General features: G+C 38.3%; 1 protein-coding gene across 1 annotated transcript in view; it reads left to right on the top strand.

Annotated features, from left to right (window-relative positions):
* The window catches only part of LOC123250109 (PARP1 binding protein), a 60,688-nt gene that overhangs the window by 34,888 nt on the left and 5,714 nt on the right, over positions 1–20,086 (top strand). Inside the window, exons 8-10 of the mRNA XM_044679146.1 lie at positions 2,440–2,623; positions 6,272–6,450; positions 8,724–8,805. Of these exons, the coding sequence (XP_044535081.1) occupies positions 2,440–2,623; positions 6,272–6,450; positions 8,724–8,805 (445 nt within the window). The remainder of the gene's footprint in view (positions 1–2,439; positions 2,624–6,271; positions 6,451–8,723; positions 8,806–20,086) is intronic.

Genomic DNA, 20,086 nt, shown 5'->3' with positions numbered 1-20,086 from the left:
GGTTGTCTGGATTTTCTCTGTGTAAAAGCTGTCGAGTGTTAAAGACTTCTTTTTCTTGTTATTCTTTCTCTTCTGAACTTCCTGAGACTGAGTAGCCATCGTTAGCCCAGCAGCTTCTCAGATTTATCCTCGCGCTCAATGTCTGTCCGCGATCTATTGGCTCCTGAGGTCTGAGTTCTGGTTTTTTCCAAGGTCAAGCCCCCTGGTGGGCCCTCTTGCTTGATCCTCTGCCGGAGGTTTCTTTACAAGTCTCAGGGCGCTGCTTCCACAGTCGTATACCCGTCCACACTGGTTCCCCACTTAGGCTTTAGTTCCTGGCTGTGTCTGCCTCCACCCACGCCTCCGCAGTGCCTGCGGTCTGCTCAGCCTGCGCTCTGCGCCCTGCGTGCTGCTCTCAGGAACAGGCCCCGGAGCTGCCAATGACTCGATGGGTGCCCCAAACTTGCTCTATTTCTTTTTAGCTGGCTTCAGAGCTATAGATGAGTGTGGAGAGGGTGGGGGTGGGGTGGTTGCTCAGCCCGCGATTTCGTGAGAGCTGTTTCACCCCTTTATAGCCTGGAAATGTCTCGATTCCACGTACCTTCCACGCTGTGCCCTGTTGTGGGGTTCCTCCGTTCGTCTGGACTTGTTTTTATGTCCCCTTGAGGAGTTTTGTGTGTTTCGGTCAGGAGAGGTTAAGAGCTGCTTCTTACTCTGCCGCCATCTTAACCCGGAACCCCAGGTAAGAGGTTTTAAGTTTTGTTTTTTTTTAAAGCTTCTACATCTGAAATAATTGTGGTTTTTTTGTTTATATGATTAATTATGCCAATTATTTTCACAATGTTGAGCTATCTTTGCATCTCTGGTATGAGTCCAATTTGGCCAAAGTTAAGTAATTTTAAAGATCTGTTACTATAATAAGATTTTACTTTACATTTTTGCATTAATTTTTGTTAGCAAAGTTGATCTACAGATTTTTTTCCTCTGTTTTGTCTCTTGGGTTTGTATATTAGAACCTAACATTTTTATCATATCTGGGTTGAAAATTTACCTAGCTTGCTTATCTAGTTTGTTAATAAACATAATCAGTACTTAAAATGACAACTAAATTGATGTCCAAAAATATCTCAATAGATTTGAACAGAAGGCTAAAGTTACCAGATAATGTTCATAGGAATAAATGTAAAGCTTTGCAGTTGGGTTCAAAAAATCAATTGTACCCAGTTATGAGAGCATGAGGCAGAAGGGGAGAATGTAGTTGGATCTAGTAGCTTGACTGACTAAATTGTTACATTCCAAATCGGTGTTTTGGCATCAGGGAAACCATCTCTCTTTTCTTTTTTTTTAATGCAAGTATTCCCAGTTCCTTCAAGCAATCCTCACTATCTGGTTTCCAGATTCCTCTGTATTCTAATCACTTTCTCCTGCATATCATCTAGTTTATCTGAATGTGGCATTCAGAATTGAACACAAGATTCTAGAACTGGAGTTTAGGGAAACTCTTACTTTTCCCCCAGATGCTGTACCTCATTAATGTGACCTAGGGTTGCTTAATCTCTTTTGCCATAAACAAAACAAATACTGTTGGCTTCTACTGAACTTGTAAGCCATGGGAATTTTACATGTATTTTTCATATATCTCTGGAGAGAGTCTTCTTTCAATGTTGTTGTTAGGAATTTTTATTTAATACTTTTTACTTACTAACTTTAAGTAGGTACGTTGTGCAGTGGAAAGAGCACTAGGCCTGGAGTTATCTTCCTGACTTCAAATCTAGCCTCAGACACTTATTAGCTATGTGACCCTGAGCAAACCCTGTTTGCCTCAGTTTCCTCATCTGTAAAATGAACTGGATAAGAAAATGGCAAATCACTCTACTATCTCTGCCAAGAAAACCCCAAATGGGTTCACAAAGAGCCAGACATGACTGACTACAAAAACTAGTACCTCAAAATGAGGATTTTTATGATGAAAGCAGAAATAATATACTTAACAACAAATTACTATTTTATGGATCATAGTATAAGTTATTAGTCATTAAAAAAAGATAGTTGGAACTGTTCTTGTTAAGTTACATACATTGCAAGTTCTAAAGCAAATTTTAATGAGGTCAGTTTTTTGTTAGAGATATTATAAGGTGCTCATTACAAAGTTGCTTAAAATTTTCTTTAATCTTTCATTAAAAATATTTTTCCTCCAGTCTTATAAGTGAAGAAGAGAAGTTATCATTAATGCTTGAAATGATTCTTACCTTTAAGAAACCAAACTTTTCTTTTGCCTTAAACTACTCATATCAAAAGACCTCTTGCTGTTTCCCCACACGCTGCTGTTTGACTTAAAAGATCACTCACCTTCTTTCAACAGTGTTGATTAACTGTGAAAAATCTGATTTTCAAAATAATAAGTATAATGAAGCATTGCCAATATTACAATGAGGGATGATCCTTTATTCCTATTTTCAGAATTGCAGGGAGTCGGATACTCTCAGCAATAAAGACAGAGTTGATAAAAGGCCGAAGCAGTGGGGATCCATTCCGTCAAGCGACAGAGGAAGTGGCTCAGGATTTGGATTTGAGGATTAAAAACATTATCAACTCTCAACAAGAAGATAGAGTTGTTAACACCACTGGCAGCAGTCCAGCACGGGTAATGGACTATCTTTTCCCTTTTAGTCTTCTATAGAAAGAATTATCTCTCTTACAATGGGAAATATTATTCAATATTTCCTTAAGGCAAAGAAGGGTGACTTCCTCTGTACAGAGATGTAGTGCAGAGAAAATCTTTTAAAGTAAAAATGGAGTTTTTTTATGTCAATTTCTAACAACTGAAAATATTCCTAATTTGAATATTGTCATCTGTGACAGTGTAATCTTTTGGGAAGAGTGCTGGACAAGGGGCAGAGGAACTTGGTTTTTGTCTTTTATTGACTGCTAAGTAGAGCTGGGTGATCTTTTACAAGTCATTTGATAATGGGGAGACAAAGTGGTATAGTTGTGAGAGCATGGCCCTGGAGTCAGAGGACCTGGGTGCAAATTCCAGTTTTGACACTTACTATCTGTGGCACTTTGTCAGGGACTTACTCTCCCTAGGCCTCAGTTTCCTCCTGCGTAAAATGTGGGGTTTGGACCAGTTGAGCTTTATGGTAGCCCCTCTAGCACTAACCTTTGATTTGCTCAAAATAATCTTGAAGTTCCTTTCCATCATAAAAAATATTAGCATCCTCAGCTCATATACTAGACTAGATATAGTTTATAAATACATATAAATACAAATAAATATTTGTTCTTTAACTACTTTTTCAGTTTTTCTAAAGTATACCCAAATTTTTCCCCATTGCTACCAAATTATAAAATAGCTGGTTTTCACTTCCAAAAGTGACTTGAGACATGGCATTAGAGAGTAATGTTAGTTTTTTTGATGGCCAATTTCAAACCATGCCTAGGGTGCTTGTGGTTCCTATCTAAAACCCACTTTTTCCTCTGCAGATCTTCCCTTATTCTAGGGTCTCTCATTATCTATTAGACTATGGAAATCCCTTAACTCAGTAAGTACCTATATGAAAAAAAAGGAAAGGAGAGATCAATATTCTGGTTTCTCATAAAAACATTTTTTATCCCTTCATCAGTGGAGAGGGATACTCATAACAATGAAACCCTTGAAGTACTTCATTTATTTATTCATTTATTTATTTATTTATTTATTTGTTTGTTTGTTTGTTTGTTTATTTATTTATTTATTTTTTAAGCCCTTACCTTCCGTCTTGGAGTCAATACTGTGTATTGACTCCAAGGCAGAAGATTGGTAAGGGTAGGCAATGGGGGTCAAGTGACTTGCCCAGGGTCACACAACTGGGAAGTGTCTGAGGCCAGATTTGAACCTAGGACCTCCCGTCTCTAGGCCTGGTTCTCAATCCACTGAGCTACCCAGCTGCCCCCAGTACTTCATTTATTTTTAAAATCCTTACCTTCTATTTTAGAATCAATATCATATATTGGATCCAAGGCAGAAATGCAATAAGAGCTAGGCTTATTGAAGGTTTAATGATTTAATAATAATGAGGGCTAAGTGATTTGTCCAAGGTCACTCAGCTAGGAAGTGTCTAAAGACTCATTTGAACCCAGGACCTCCCCATCTCTTGGCCTGGCTCTTAATTCAATGAGCCGCCTAGCTGTCCCCACCCTTGAAGTACTATTAATGTCAAATAATGTAATTGTTCTGTCCTAAAACAAACTTTATTGTAAGACAGTTCTGTCTTAGTTTTTTTCCTAAGGGATTTTATTAATTAGTTAGATAAAGAGAATCTTTTCATAAGGCAGCTCCGTGGTTTTGACCTTAGAGACAGAATTATATGAGCACCAGTGTAGGAAGAAACTCTTGCTTAACTCTTGCCTATGTTAGATTCTTTTTTTTTTTTTTTTAAATCCTTTACTTTTTGTCTTAGGATCTATTCTGAGACAGAAGAATGGTAAGGGCTAGGCAGTAGGGGTTAAGTGACTTGCCTGGGGTCACTGAGCGAGGAAGTGTCTGAGGCCAGATTTGAACCCAGGTCTGACTATTCATTGTACTACTTAGATACCCCTCTACATTAGATTTTTATTATCAGGACCTATATTGACAGGATACCACTAAATCTAAGACAGTCTGCAGATGGGACTAAGCCCTGTTGCACCTCCAGTGTGTATTCTGATTAAGCATCAAGGGGTGAGCACTAGGTCCTGCCCCCAAGGATCCTTGGCTTCTGGCTGCCTAAAGTCCCCCTGCCCCAGCCTGGATCAGATGATAGCCCAAGAGTAGCAGCAGCAGCTCCTACCCACCCAGGGCTGAGGAGCTTCTCATCTGTGCTGTGACTCTCCCATCTCCTGTGGTAAGGGTTAAAAGCTCTTAAGCAAGTCCCAGATTCTAAAACTAAGGACATTCCTTGAGGCTTGGAGTTGATTTTTGCTTTTATATTGTCTATATATAGTAATAAACAAATGGTAATAAACATATGGAATTCATCATTGCTGACCAAAAATTACAAGTGGTTTAGATAGGCTCATGGATGTTGGAGCCACACAGGTTACTAAACAGAGGTGAAGGCCGTTTGGAGTCCATCCCATGCCTTCTGTGGTTAACATCATGGACGCTTTGCCACAGACAGGGTTGGTGTCATTGTTTCTGAGACAGAATATTGGACAAGGAGGACAACTTTAAATCACACGGAGATGCCTACCATTTTCTAGACCTTTTAGCAGCTGTTCATAGTACTTGGCTGTTTGTTGTCATTTAATCTTTACGACAGCCCTGTGAGGTCAGGCAGAGAGTATTCTCCCCATATGATGCATGAGGAAACGTACAAAGAAGCATCATTCCTGAAGTCTGTGAGGCAGGCCCTGACAGATGGAGGACTTGAACCCTACAGTCTTGGCATAGCCTTCTCTTTCTACTCAAGATTTGGACCTTGAAGGGACCTTGTAGGTCATCTTGTCCATTTCCCCTCATTTCACAGTTGGGGAGACTGAGGCCCAGTGATTCTGGTGTTTGTGTGTGATTTATACTTGTTTTGCCATTTTGTAGTCATACTTCATAATTGCCAAAACTTTTTTTCCTAAAACATGCTTAGGCCTGTCACTTCCATGCCTAATATATTCCTTTTAGGACCAAAATATAAGCCCTTCATGGTCTGGCTCCACCCTACCTTTCCAGGCTTCTCTCCTCCCTGTACTCTGCAGGTCATCCAAATCAGCTGCCCCTCTGTTCCTCACCCATGGCAGGCACTCCATCTTCTGTCCATGTCCTTCGGCCTTACTGTCCCACATGCCTGGGAGATACTCCTGCCTGAGCTCCATTTTTCAGAATCCCTTCCTTTCCCTCAAAACAGAGCAAGTACCATCTTCTCTGTGGAGCCTTTTGCCATTCTCTCAATTGCTTGTGACCTCCCCCACCAAAACCTTGTATTTAATTTGTATATATTCATTATGTCTGTGACATTTCCCACAGTGGAATATAATAAGCTCTCTGAAAGCAGGAACTGTTTCACTGTTGTTGTTTTTTAATCCCCAGTGCCTGGCAGTGCATAGCAAATAAGCTATCCCTTAACAAATGCTTGTGCATTGATTTACAGTTAATGTTAGATTAGCCCACCAAGGAGGGGAGATTATTGACACAGATGATGGAAAATTGTGTGTAATGAGGATGAGAAGGAGAGAGAGAGAGAGAGAGAGAGAGAGAGAGAGAGAGAGAGAGAGAACAAAAGAAAGAAGATGAGAGAGAATGTACAATCATTATTACATTTAAATTACTTTTTTATTTTAGCCAAAATCCCATGCCATTAATCATGGTACTGCATACTGTGGCAGAGACATGGTGAAAACTTTACTTGTTCTACTGGATGAAGAAGCAGCTAATCCTCCCACTGAAAACAAAGCAGACCTTTTGTATGGGGATGAAAACACAACTTCATATGCTGGCATTCCTATCCTGACTCTTTTTAGGTGAGGAATGAATGAATTAAAATGAAAATGGGGTAAGTGCTTATTATGAGCTGGAGATACAGATGTACAATGAGAGATACAACCTGCTCTTCAAGGAGCTAACATTCTAATGGGGAAGGACAAGATCTCTAGGGAAGAAGGGGTCAAAAAGGAAAAACAGTATAAGCTGGGATATCTTTTCATGGCAAAGAGATGGTAAGATGGTCTGGGCTGACAGCTAGAGAGCTGGATGGAATATCAAAGGAAATGGAACTTACTCTGGGGGGAACTAGTCAAAGCCAAACTAAGGCCAGCCAAGAAAGGCAATGGGCTAAGAGGGCTAATTTGCCCTAATTCATTTCCAGCTGAGATGCACCCTTCAGTAGGAGCTTCTAAGATAAAACGATTACCTTCACCAGGGCCTGGAATTGTGGATTCTGGAAGTCTGTGATAGAGAAGTCTAGGTTTAATATAGAGGGTGATGGTCCAGGCCGGTAAAAGCAGGGCAGAGACAACCAAGATGGTAAGATTGCCTGAGTGGATAACTAGATGGCTGAATTGTTTGGTAAAGTGGAACATGCAGATAATACAGGGACATAAAGAAGAATGCGTGCCAAAAGATTAATATCTAAATGAGAAAATTTCTTTAACATTTTCTCTCCTTATTAGTTTAATTAATTTTTTTATTGAAATGCAGAAGGTTAAGCCAGAAGACTTCTCAAGGATGCTTTTAAGTCACTCTTTCTGATTCCAATTCTTCTTTTGTTGCATTCATTTTGTTAAAGGATGCTGACTGATTCTTCCTTTAGAGCACTAATCTCAAATGCTTTTGATCATCTATTAGAGCTATCCCAGAAGTGCCTTCAGAATGTCTACAGCAGACATATTTCATTCTAATACCTTTATTCAATTTCAGTAATATCAACAGTAATAATTTTATCCCCTTTGGAAAATTGACTGTAGAACATTAAATATAAAAATTACAGCAGGACCTCTTTTACTTGATTAATACATTCCAAGACCCTTCATGGAAGTGGGAAATTGCACATAATAGAGAACCCCATGTTCTAATAAGTATTTCTTATATGAACATACCTTGGCATTTTACAACTTTTCTTAGGCTTGTCAGAGCTCCCAGCATCACTTCTCTTGTCCTTTAGAGTCATTATTAATAACTAAACAGCATTAGTGAAACAAAGATCAGCACTGCTCTAACGTAGACATGACTTCTTACAAGCAACAGCTCTGAACAAAGACTAATGCAGGAGCTAATGTTTGACACAAAACAATTTAATGGTTCACACCAAGTTTTCAGAGTGAGAATGAGCAAGTTTGGACAAACTGTTGTAAGACTTTTCTCCACTTGGGAAATGGTGTGGATTTAATGCATAATTTTAAAATGTTACTTTATATATTTTTCTGCCTTTATTTTGATTGCCAATCATGTCCACCTGAATTCATATGTTGAGTTTGCATAAAATGAAGTCCTAATGTAATAAGAAGAGAACATCTTTTCCTTATATTGGTTCTATTTGAATCTCAACCAAAAATGAGAATAAGGGGACAGGTAGGTAGGTCAGTACATAGAGCACCAGGCCTGGAGATGAGAGGTGCTGGGTTCAAATCTGGCCTCAGATACTTCCTAGCTGTGTGTTCCTGGGCAAATCACTTAGTGCCCATTACCTAGCCTTACCACTCATCTACCTTAGAGCCAATACTTAGTATTGATTCCAAGGTGGAAGATAAAGGCTTTTTTAAAAGATGAGAACAAAAAAACAGTGATAACAATAATTTTTGCCTTCTAAAGGTCCCCCTTATTGTGCCCTACTTACAACTCTGCTCTCACTGTGGGTCTTCTAATAAAGCCTGGATAGCCCCTTATTGGAGGGAGGGTTCCTTTTTAGGTGAGTTGTACTAGGTGGCCTCTGAGGTCCTGTCCAATTTTTATCTTATGTGATTTTGTGATTATAGTGATCAGCATTCAGAAACTATATCAAATAATTTCTTTTTAAAAATAGTTTTTATCATTATAATTGCCTGAAGGTTCCCATGCTTACAATTTGAGTTTTTAAGAAATGAAAATAATAATAATGACTTCTCAAAAAGTGACATACATCTGATTAATTCTCAGGCTTCTAAGAAAAGAAAAAGATGATACCATAGAGAATCATAATCAAGAATAAATTTTCCAGGATTGTAGAAATACTGCTTTCTGTGGGGAAAATTAAACTAAATAAAAACTACTTTTGAAGTATAAAATGCTTTATTATTCTCCAATTCTTTTTTTTATTCAGGTCTCCAATACAAGCAAATGAATTCTCGATCAAACCCTTAAGAGAACGTGTTCAGAAGTTGCTGGAAGAGAAAAAAGTGAAGGTAGAGTGTGAATAATTTGGATAAAATTATACACAAAATTATACTTTCTTTTATTTGACATATAGCTAAAAACATCTTTGGTATTAATGCATTAAGTCAAGGAGATACAGGATGAAATATAACATACCTAGGAAAACCAATTTTATTTAGTTTTCTTAAAACCTTACCTTCTGTCTTACAATCGATGCTAAGTATTGATTCTAAGACAGAAGGGCAGTAAAAGTTAGGAAATTGGAGTTAAGTGACTTGCTTAGGGTCACATCACTAAGAACTATCTGAGGCTAGTCCTTCTGACTCCAGACCTGGTACTTTATCCACTGTGCTACCAAGCTGCCCTGAAAAATCAATTTAAAAAGGGATATTGAGGAAGCTAGGTGGTTCACTGGATAAAGAGCCAGGCTTTAGAGATGAGAGGTCATGGGTTCCAGACTGGCTTCAGATACAACTGTTATGATTAAAAATGATGAGGGCTGAGATCAAAAGGGAGAATAGTATTTTAATAAAAGCCATGCTGATAGAGATAAACTGACCACGCGCCTGTAAGAAAAAACCTATTCCAACCTCACCTCAGCCATTTTCCTTCCTCTCTCCTCGAGCTCAGGTAACTAAAGAGGAAGTTCCAAGTCACTTCCCCCTAATTTCCAACAGTCCCTCACCTTGAATACGTCATCCAAAACCAGAAACCCATTAGGGATCACAGGAAATGTAGTTCCAAGTATCCCAAGTGATTTTAAGGTTTGGCGAACCAGAAGGTCGAAATTTGAACTCTCAATCTTCCAGATAGCTTAGCATTTACCCTTAATGGCCTATTCACCCCCATACCTGCTCAGAACTTTAAACTGAGAGCAAAGACTGATTATAAAAAAAACTCCTTAAACTCAGCAGAACTCAATCAAAAGAACCTTAAATTGAATAAGGGGTGAACTTTTAAACCTCGGAACTGAATGAGTTTTATTTCTGTTTTAGAGAGACTGTATCTTACTGTATTTTGCTAATTAGTTTTGTAAATTAATCTTGCTTATTTCATTGATTTTCCTGTTGCACTGAATCATTTTAAGTTAATGTAGTTTGTGGCTGCTAGATTAATTCTGCTTATGATTTTATTGTAACTCCCAAATAATGAAAAAAAAATATTAGAACTGGTAAGAGGTTTTGACCAGCTGGTTATCTGATACTCATATTATATTTTCTAATTTATTTCAGGTTTCATTTTTACTGTAATCAACAACAATGTTATGTTCTCGTACCATTTGAAAGATACACATTTTAAAAGTTATAAATTGCCTTAATTTTGTTCGACTTTGGAGAGTTTGGTGCCTGCCTTGAGATTTAAATTGTAATTTTATGAGAGGTCTTTTAAAAATTTACTTTAGATGCTTAGTACCCTTCTGTATAAATGATAAGGTTTTTATGTATTTATTTTAAAGAACTGTGGTCTTAAAGGATAAGCTTTATATATTTTATTGTGAAGAATTGTTGTCTTATACATATATATATATATTTTTATATTAGTCTATGTTTTAGCCTCTTTTATCAGAAGGGTCTAGAATTCTTGAGGATAATTTAGACCAGAAGGTTTTTTTTAAAATATCAGGTTTTTATATGGAAGCAGTAACAGAATTTGTTGAGAAACCCTTAGCCAAGGTTTAAAAGTTGTAACAAGTATATGATTTTTTGAACATCATTGTTTATTGTTTTAAAATGTGTTATTAGAAATATGGTACTCTATTTGAATGTGCATTGTGAATCTGCTATTTTGTAAAACCCACTTTCTCTCACAGAAAATCTCATTTTTGGGTACCAAAACCCTTCTAGTTCTAAGCTGTATATATATTTTTGATTTTTTAAAACATTTTTTTATAGAGCAATTGATTTTTCCTTTTTCTCATCTTGTACTGGAAGTACACATATAATCATTATTTATCCTTTTTTTTATTCTACAGCGAAATAAGCTCAATGCAAATACCTGAGCCTGAGCCTGAGACTATGGGATTGTGATTTAATGCCTCTCTGATTCCAGGAGAAGTGCCGAGCCACATGGTCAGAGACTTGACTAAAGAATCTGCATGAATTGCAGTAGTTCTATGCCAATACTTGAAGGGCTTGAAAATTGTGGTTTGAGTCCTGGAGTCCCAGTCTTTTCTAAAACTTTAGAGGTCGTGGGTCCCCTCAACTTAAATTCCTAGTGAAGCACCTAAGATTGGCTATCATTTAATGGCTCATTCCCTGAGAAGGTGCAGGTAAAAAAATCGGATCAAAGAAAGGTATTTCCCTTATTCCTCTATATATATATAGAGAAAATGGCAATTTTTCTGTAGTCCTGGCCCTGAATGGGTTATAGCAAACTACTTAAATCGCTTTCATTGGGCCTTGAATCAAAGGCCTGTTTATTTCCCCTACATTTTTTGTACATTTTACATTTCATTCACAAGTTAATTTTTTCTCTTTTTTTGAATTTTATTCTTTTTATTTTTTTATTATTTCTTTTGCCAATTGATTTCATACACCCCTGTGACTCACTTAGCCATGCATCCTTGGCTGACCTTTTCAGGGGAGTTATGTGTCATTTAAAATTTTCCTCAGGGGGGTGTGTGTTAAGTTTTTATAATCATAATGTCTGAACTATAATCTATATTGCAAGTCAATTTTTACTCCTTTCGAAGTAAACTCAGGGGGGTAATGTTAATTCTCAGAAGAAAATGTATGTTTTGTAATCTATAATGTAAAGTTTAAATTCTTTGAGAGTAATTTCAGGATAAGGATTTTGCCATCTCCCCAGAATCCAGATGACGAACCTGTTTGGTGGAGGCACCAAAAGATGCCTGAAGAGCCTTCACTGGATCATGAAGACCCAAATTTGAACTTTGGGGCGCAGTTGATCTGAACTATGGGGGTTGAACTAATTGAATGCATTTATTTTGAATGGACACTCTTATGCCAGTGGGGTACTGCACTTTTGTTAATGCGGCTAGCTTTTGTTCTCTTTTCTTTTGGTTTAAGATCCACTGAAAAAGATCTCAGGGGGGTTATGTGTCATTTAAAATCACTTGGGATACTTGGAACTACATTTCCCGTGATCCCTAATGGGTTTCCGGTTTTGGATGACGTATTCAAGGTGAGGGACTGTTTGAAATTAGGGGGAAGTGACTTGGAACTTCCTCTTTAGTTACCTGAGCTCGAGGAGAGAGGAAGGAAAATGGCTGAGGTGAGGTTGGAATAGGTTTCTTACAGGCACATGGTCAGTTTATCTCTATCAGCATGGCTATTTTTTAATTTTTAATTTTTTATTTTTTTTTTAAACCCTTAACTTCTGTGTATTGACTTATAGGTGGAAGATTGGTAAGGGTAGGCAATGGGGGTCAAGTGACTTGCCCAGGGTCACACAGCTCGGAAGTGTCTGAGGCCGGATTTGAACCTAGGACCTCCTGTCTCTAGGCCTGGCTCTCAATCCACTGAGCTACCCAGCTGCCCCTATCAGCATGGCTTTTATTAAAATACTATTCTCCCTTTTGATCTCGACCATCATCATTTTTAATCATAACACTTCCTAGCTATGTGACCCTGGGCAAGTCATTTAACCACCATTGCCTAGCTCTTACTACTCTCCTATCCTTGGAATAATACTTAGTAATGTGTCTCTTGCCATGTAAATCTTTCTTGGTTTCAAAGACATAAAAGAGAAGGGCAAATGAATCACGAAAGATCATAGAGCCATATAGTTCAGCCTGGAAAAGATCTTAGAAGCTCTTCATCCAAGCCCCTCATTTTACAGTTGAAGAAACTATAGGGAGATTAAATGACTTAGCCAAGGTCACCCAGATGGGGAGAGCTGAGGCTTCAGTCTAGAGCCTTTGATTCCAAAACTTAACCTCTTTCTCCTCTGCTCTCATTATTTACATTTCTACTGTCTTTAATTTTCTATCCCTGGAACTTTTCTCCTTTTTTCCCCTACACTATTCAATACTCTTAGAAGGCCTTCTGCTCACCTCTCTGACTGTTAATAGCCTAAAGCTCCCTTAAGATCCAGCTTAAAGGCTACCTCTTTCATGAAGCCTTCTCTGATTTCCCCAATCGGTAATGATCCTTCTTCATTGAGATCTCACTCATTACTCTGCATTTTCAGAATTCATGTGATCTGAAAGATAGTGATGTAAATTATCTTCAGCCCCAGGCTCTCATTCTGCCATTTCAAAACAGTGAGATACCACTTTTATGTACCATAAAAAGAAGGAGGAAAATGCCTCCATGTGGTTTAAAGCCTTCTGAGATCAGGGAAAGTGAGATTACCTAAAGGTCCCAGTCCATGTCCATATATTGGTGAACTCTGCACCCAATGCAGAGAATTTGCCTTGCTTGAGTACCAGGCTCCAACAGCAGTGGCCTCTATCATATTCCCCTCGTGTCAGTGACGTAGTTCCTTTGAATTCCCCACACTCATTGTACTTGGATACATTGGGCGTCATGATACAAAGATGATATGATAATGGTGAGGTAGTTGAGGAGACCCAGTGATTAAGAGTTTGTTAGAAAGGGAAAGGGTTCTCTGTCTGAAGGAAAGGATTGGTATCAATGCCTCTATGGTCCTCTGCAATACACTTGCCAGCGATCCAGACAAATCACACATCATAGCATGAGGAGTTTAAGTTCACTTAGCTCTGAGGGTCTGACCAGTAGAGAACATATTCTATGATGATGGAAAGATAAGAGGTTGACAAACACAGAGGAATGAGGCTGAGAATAGAGGAAAGATGGTGAATGATCAAAAGGCCAGTGTTGGGTATAAACTGCCAAATAAAGTTACAGTGAAAATCATAAAGGAGAAAAATGAGCAAATAAGCAATAAAAGTTCACAGTGCAATGAATGAAGATTATAGTGTTATGGAAACTGAACCAAAATCTCACAAAAAGGTAATAAATTATGCAGAGTCCCCAGAAATAATGGAACGAGAAGCTCCAGAATTGTTTAAAAGAGAAGTTGAACTATCATATGCAGAAATGCAGAGGAAATTAGTGCAAAGCACAGGATACTTAAAGAAGAAATTGATAAAAACAAATCTGAGAGGTGACCATTTCGAACAGATGACAAATAATTTTTTCAAGAGAAAATGACAGACAGAACTTACTAGAGAAATGGAAGAACCTTGGGCAGAACAGAAGCAAAAAAAAACCCAAAAAACCTCACTTTGGAAGAACATGTGAATTTGATGAAAAACAAAGCACCTGACTTTGAAAACATGATGTATAAGAATAATTGAAAGATTGTAGGACTCTCAGAAAAACAGAATCATTTATGAAGTCAGAATATAATATTCTAGGAAATGACAACAGAACTGTTCCTTATAAATATTAAAAACAGATAACAAATCATTACATGATCAGTACAGATTTCTGACAGGAACACCAAAGCAGAGTGGTTAAATTTTGGAATTCAGTGCCAAAAAATAAATTTTAAAGTGGCTAAGAGAGAGACCTAGCAATTAAAGAATAACCATTTAAATAGCCTAGGACTACATCTCTAAGAGAAATTAAGGAAAGATTGGAATGTACTGTACAAATGACATCATCTACACAGCTGAGCATTGTTGAAAAACAAAAAAGATGGAATTTCAACATAGAAGAAACATTGGATTTATTCCTTCAAAAGAAGCCAGAACTGTGAATTCTAAACTATTTAACCAATCATTCATCTACCTTTATTTTGCTCTTTTTATGAGGTGGGCACTAGGCTAAGCACTAGAGATACAAAAAGTGCAAAAAAAAAAAAGAATAGTTTAACAAGAAAAGACTAAACAAAAAATGAATTCAACTTTCTAAGATAAGGCAACATCTAAAAAACTTTTTTTTAAGTGCTAATTAAAAGTCAAAGGGACATGAAATATGTAACAGGGATAACATTCAAAATAAAAATTAAAAAAGTCAAAGGGAAACAGAAAAATTATCAAGGGACAAAAGATTATGAAGATAAAAATTTAAGGGAAGCTAAAAGCAGTAAGGAGAAGGGATGGATGAGAATTGGAGTACCATTTGGCAGACTAAAATCCACATTCCCTCCAAAATGGCATGAGTGAAGATAAAGTAGGGAAGTCATCCTAGTGTAATATGGGAGAAAAGAGGTAGAGGGGAACTAGAGATGTAGTCCTCTTTGCTATAGATTTGAGCAGAGAAAGGATCATATTTTGTTGATCTCTGAACATGTGTGGCATGTAGGGTAGAGTTTTAAGAAGAGGGGCATTGAAAGACTTAGGTCAGGGATGTATGGGGCTAGCTTTTCTCTGGAAGGGCAGGCATTGAAGGAAGCCAGGGAAGCTAGACATGAAGAGGGAAAGAACTCTAGGCATGGGACAGACAATATAGGGCAGTGATGGTGAACCTATGGCTCAGGTCTCTGTGGGCACATAGCCATCCTCACGCTCTTCCCCTTTCTACCCCACTCCCTTGAGTTTGTTACAAGGAAGGCAGAGGGACTTGGGCAGAGCTGCTCCCCTCTCCCTCTCCACTGTGCCTGATGACATTTTTTCACATTCCCCACCCCTCTGCCCAGCAGCCCAATGGGAGCACACAGTGGGTAGGGTGGGCAGCTCACAGGTGGCAGAGCTGGAGGGGAGTGGAGCACTCAGGCCCCTCCCCTCCCCCCTCTACACTCACTGAGGACATTCCTCACTTCACCTGACCTTCTTCCCAGCAGCCCAATGGGAGCATTTCCTTCTTTGTGTGGGGTAAATGGGGGGTAGGGTGCACCTGACATTTGGGGGGAGGCACAGCCCTCTATCTCTAAAAGGTTCATCATCATATGGTATAGGGAGATGGAGTATCATGAAGGAGGAATAGCAAGGAGGCCAATGTCATTGCATCACAGAGCAGGTGGTGGAGGACGTAGAAGATTTAAGAAGTCTGGAAAGTAGGAAGGGCCTGGTTATGGAGGGCTTTATAAGCCAGCAGAGGATTTTAATTTTTTTTCCTAGAAGCAATAGGGAGCCATTGGAATTTATTGAATAGGGAAGGTAACATGGGTAGACCTATTCTTTAGGAAGTTTGACAGTTGAGTAGGAGGATTACCTGGAGTGGGGAGAAGCTTGAGATAAAGAGACTCTCAGCAGCAATTACAGCAGTCTTGGCATGAGGTGATAAAGGCCTGCTTTGGGGTAGTTGAAGTGTCAGAGGAGAGAAGAGGGTAAATGTGAGAAATGTTACCAAGTACTATAGAACTTGGCAATTGTTTGGATATTGGGAGTGGGGAGGCAGATGGCAGGAAGAAATGGTATGAGCCCAGATGCCTGGGACAATAAGGGTATCCTAGGCAGTAAAAGAGGGACTTGGAGGGGGAAAGAAAGTGAATTCAATTTGGGACATATTGATTTTAAGATGTCCATCGGACAATCAGTTTGACATGTCTAATAGTAACTGGAGATGAGAGACTAGAGGTTAGGAGAGAGGTTAGAGCTAGATAAATGAATCTGAGAATTATCTGGATTGAGATGGTAAAAGAAATAGTAATAAGGATGAAGACAAGAAGGTCCAGAAAGAGCCTTAGGGCTATCTCTCTAAATGATAATGGTAGGATGTCTTGGTCCTCTATTGATATATACAGTATATATCTTATTTTTACTTGTAGTTTTTTACATATTGTCTCTCTCATTAGACTGTGAGCTCCTTGTGAACAAGGACTTGTGAACAAGTATCTCTGGCCCTTAGCACAGCTTCTGGCACATAAAAGGCACTACCTCAATCATCATAATCTGACTAAATGCTGTAGGATTTTAGGAAATAGGGCCTTGAGTTCAAATGAAAGCACATAGCTTTAGTTGTTCAGCCTAGATGCACTATTTGAAGCTAAGAGAACAGCTCCAGCAGAGAAGGACAAAAGCACATAGGACCACGTCCTGATGATTGCCCAAATATTGAGAAATTAGGAGCTAGTAATACAAGTAATGTTACAGTATGAGTAATTCAGTGTTAACTGAAATTCACATTAAGAGCTACTAATGCAGCTAAGAGCTACTAAGAGTTAGTCACTAAGAACTAGTAACAGGTAATAGAAGTCAAAGATGGAAGAACAGACAGGGCGGTAGAGGATTACTCAAGCTAAGGAAGAGGTAGTTGGTATGGTCAGAGACTAGATAGTCCATTGATACATTAATAGTATTCCCATAAAGAATACTGAAAAGCAGGGATTAAACCAAAAATATCCACATTGTACGACTTTTGTGTTTTCCCTTTGTTTATTTTGAGTTGGAGTCAAACATGAATTGTTGCTTTGAAGTCTATGCTGAACCAAAAATTAGAAGTTAACTGAAAAGGGTAATTCTTACTTTTCCCAATATAAACAACTTGGAATAATTGATGACTTGAATTAAACCAAAACCGAATTTCTATCTGGAATTATAGTAAATTTAGAAATGTTAAAAAAGAATAAACAAAGATAGACTAATTATAACTAATAATGGTAGTAATAGTTAAGTAGAAAATATAATAACGGCTAGCATTTACATAGAGCCTACTGTGTACCAGGCACTGTGGGAAGTGCTTTACAAATTTTATTTTATTTGGTCTTCACAGTATCCCTGGGAGGTTGTTTCTATTATTAGCCCCATTTTACAGTTGAAGAAAGTGAGGTAATAAATTGAGGTTAAGTGACTTGTACAAAATCATACAGCCAATAATAGGTCAGGGCTAATTTGAACTCCAGTCTTCTCGACTCTAGTCCCAGGACACTGTCCATTGTACCATCTATTTTCTCACAACCTGCTAATGAAAAGGAACTTAATGTGTATAGGAAAAGAAGCAATTTAATTTTTATATGTTTATGTGAAAATATAGTTAGTACTAAATTAGAAAGAAAACAACTGAATATAAAAGGTATTTATAATTTAATAGTTAAATACTTAATTATTATGTTTAAGCCTTAGAAACTCATTCCACTTATAAATGACAATTAAATCTAGATCTGGAGTCAGAAAGATGTGAGTTCAAGTCCAGCCTTAGATCCTTATTAGCCAGGGGACCCTGAGCAAGTATCCCTCTGTCTGCCTGGATTTCCTTATCTATAAAATGATGATAACAATAGCACCTACCTCCCAGGGTTGTGGTAAGGATTGAAGCAGTTAGCACAGTGCCTGGATAGATAGTAGTTGCTCTATAAGTATTAGCTATTATTACTGTTGTTATCATGGCATTGAGAACAGAATGTTATATATATCGTCAGATATGGTTACTGTATTGGCTATTCTAACTCAATTGTTTCCTGTGTTCTTTTGGAAGGTTCAGTCTGGAAGTGGGGGGGAAACTTTCTTTCTCTAAATGACTGAGATGGAATGACAAAAGACTTCAGCAAAACTTTTTTTTTTTTTGAAAGAGAAACTCCATTTTGCCATTAATGTAGTTGACTTCTGATAATAGTTGTAACTTTTTAGTAGTTTGACTCATTCTTCTCCTTAATATAACCAGAGTCAGGCTTTCCTATATGAGGTACTATTTTCCTCAAACTGGGAACCTCCTAAGAATTTCAGTTTAAAAACAGTTTGTGGCAAAAGGACTTCACCAATTCTTGGCAAACTTGAAGTTCATTGCAATTTTACTGCTCGGGGAAATCTTTCCAAGGGGTGGGGTGGGGGAGGGGAAACCACTCTGAAGCAAAATTCAATCTATTCTTCTCATGTGACTGGAACATAAAATGATTTGAACAGCCACGCATGAATCTGGACATTATTCTCAGTTGTTTAGCACTTCAAAAGCTGCTTCAAGAGAGAATTGTTTTGCCTATTTGCGATTCCAATACAAATAAACAGAGAGATTTGGAAAATTTGCAACAGGAAGCAATCTCAATTCTAAGTAACCACTAATCTTGTGAACAGAAATTCAGCTTTTGTGAACAAAGGAAAAGCAGCCTCTTTTTAAGATATAAATACATTCTAGTGTAGCTACTTAACATTTTCCCACTGTTTGGGGGTAGAATTAATAGAATCCAAGAATCTTAAGAGTGTGAAGGACCCCAGAGAGAGAGCCCAGCCTCCTTCCCAAGTTCCGGAATTCATTCTCTGATATCTCTGGATGGGGATCCAGCTTGCCTCCCTTGGAGCTCTCTAGTTCACTCCTCAGATTATACCATCAAAACACTCATCAAGTGCTTGCTTCAGCAGCACATATACTAAGCACTAATCAACATGCATTCATTAAGTGAATATTGGGGGTCGGACACTATTAGTTGTTAGGAAGTCTTTGCCCTCAAGGAGCTTACATTCCACTTCTGGATGGCGTTACTTGTTTTAAAGTTCTGTATTTTGTTAAGGTAGTAGCAACATTTTTTTTTATACCCTTACCTTCTGTCTTAGAATCAATATTGTGCATTGGTTCCAAGGCAGAAGAGCAATAAGGGCTGGGTAATGGGGTAAGTGACTTGCTCAGGATCACACAGCTAGGAAGTGTCCGATAGCAGATTTGAACCCAGCACCTCCCATCTTTAGGCCTGGCTCTTTTTCCACTGAGCCACCCAGCTGCCCCATCTACTTCTTTTTAACTTAAACCCACTTAAAGTTTAGTTTTTTGGAGCTACAATAAATAGTAAGCTCATTTATCCACATGATAGCAATGTTCAAATATAGTCAAGACTAACACATTTCCTCAGTTCTTCTCTTGCATAGCAGCCCCAGTTCCTTCAAGTATTCCCCAAACCTTTCACCATCTTGATCATTTACCTCTACCTGGAGTCTAGCCTGCCAAGGTCCCCCTTAAAATGTAGTATTTAGAGCCCAGCCTATACTGCAAATGTAGTCTGACCAGTGCGGAGAATAATGGAACTATTACTTCCCCATTATGCAGTATACACTTCTCTTAATGGACCAGAGGATGAAAATGGCTTTCTTGGCAGCTGTATCACAGTATTGGCAATGTTGGACTTGCAGTTGACCAAAACCTCTCTGTCTTTTCCCATATGAAAGGCTATTAAACGAGATCCCTTTTGTTCTCATACAGTTAGTAATTTTTTGAACCTAAGTACAGGACTTTGCATTTATCCCTAATAAATTTTATCTTGTTGGTTTTGGCCCATTGTTGCAGCCTGTTGAAATCTTTTTGAATCTGGCTTCTGGCATCTGTTTCCTTAGTTTATCCTTCCTAGCTTCAGACATCTGTGAATTTGACAACCAGTGTTTTGTGATAGCAGAAACCACCTTCATAATCTTTTTTGTGCGAGGGAGTATATGTGTGTGTGTGTGTGTGGGGGGGGTATGTTTTGTTTTTGTCTTTAACGAGACACCAATGAAAGCAAAACATCTCCTGTGGTAGA

The sequence above is a fragment of the Gracilinanus agilis genome, chromosome 5 (genome assembly GCF_016433145.1).
Source record: "Gracilinanus agilis isolate LMUSP501 chromosome 5, AgileGrace, whole genome shotgun sequence".
Taxonomy (NCBI): domain Eukaryota; kingdom Metazoa; phylum Chordata; class Mammalia; order Didelphimorphia; family Didelphidae; genus Gracilinanus; species Gracilinanus agilis.
Note: the sequence above shows the minus strand (reverse complement) of the source record. Positions and strands in the feature narration are given on the sequence as shown.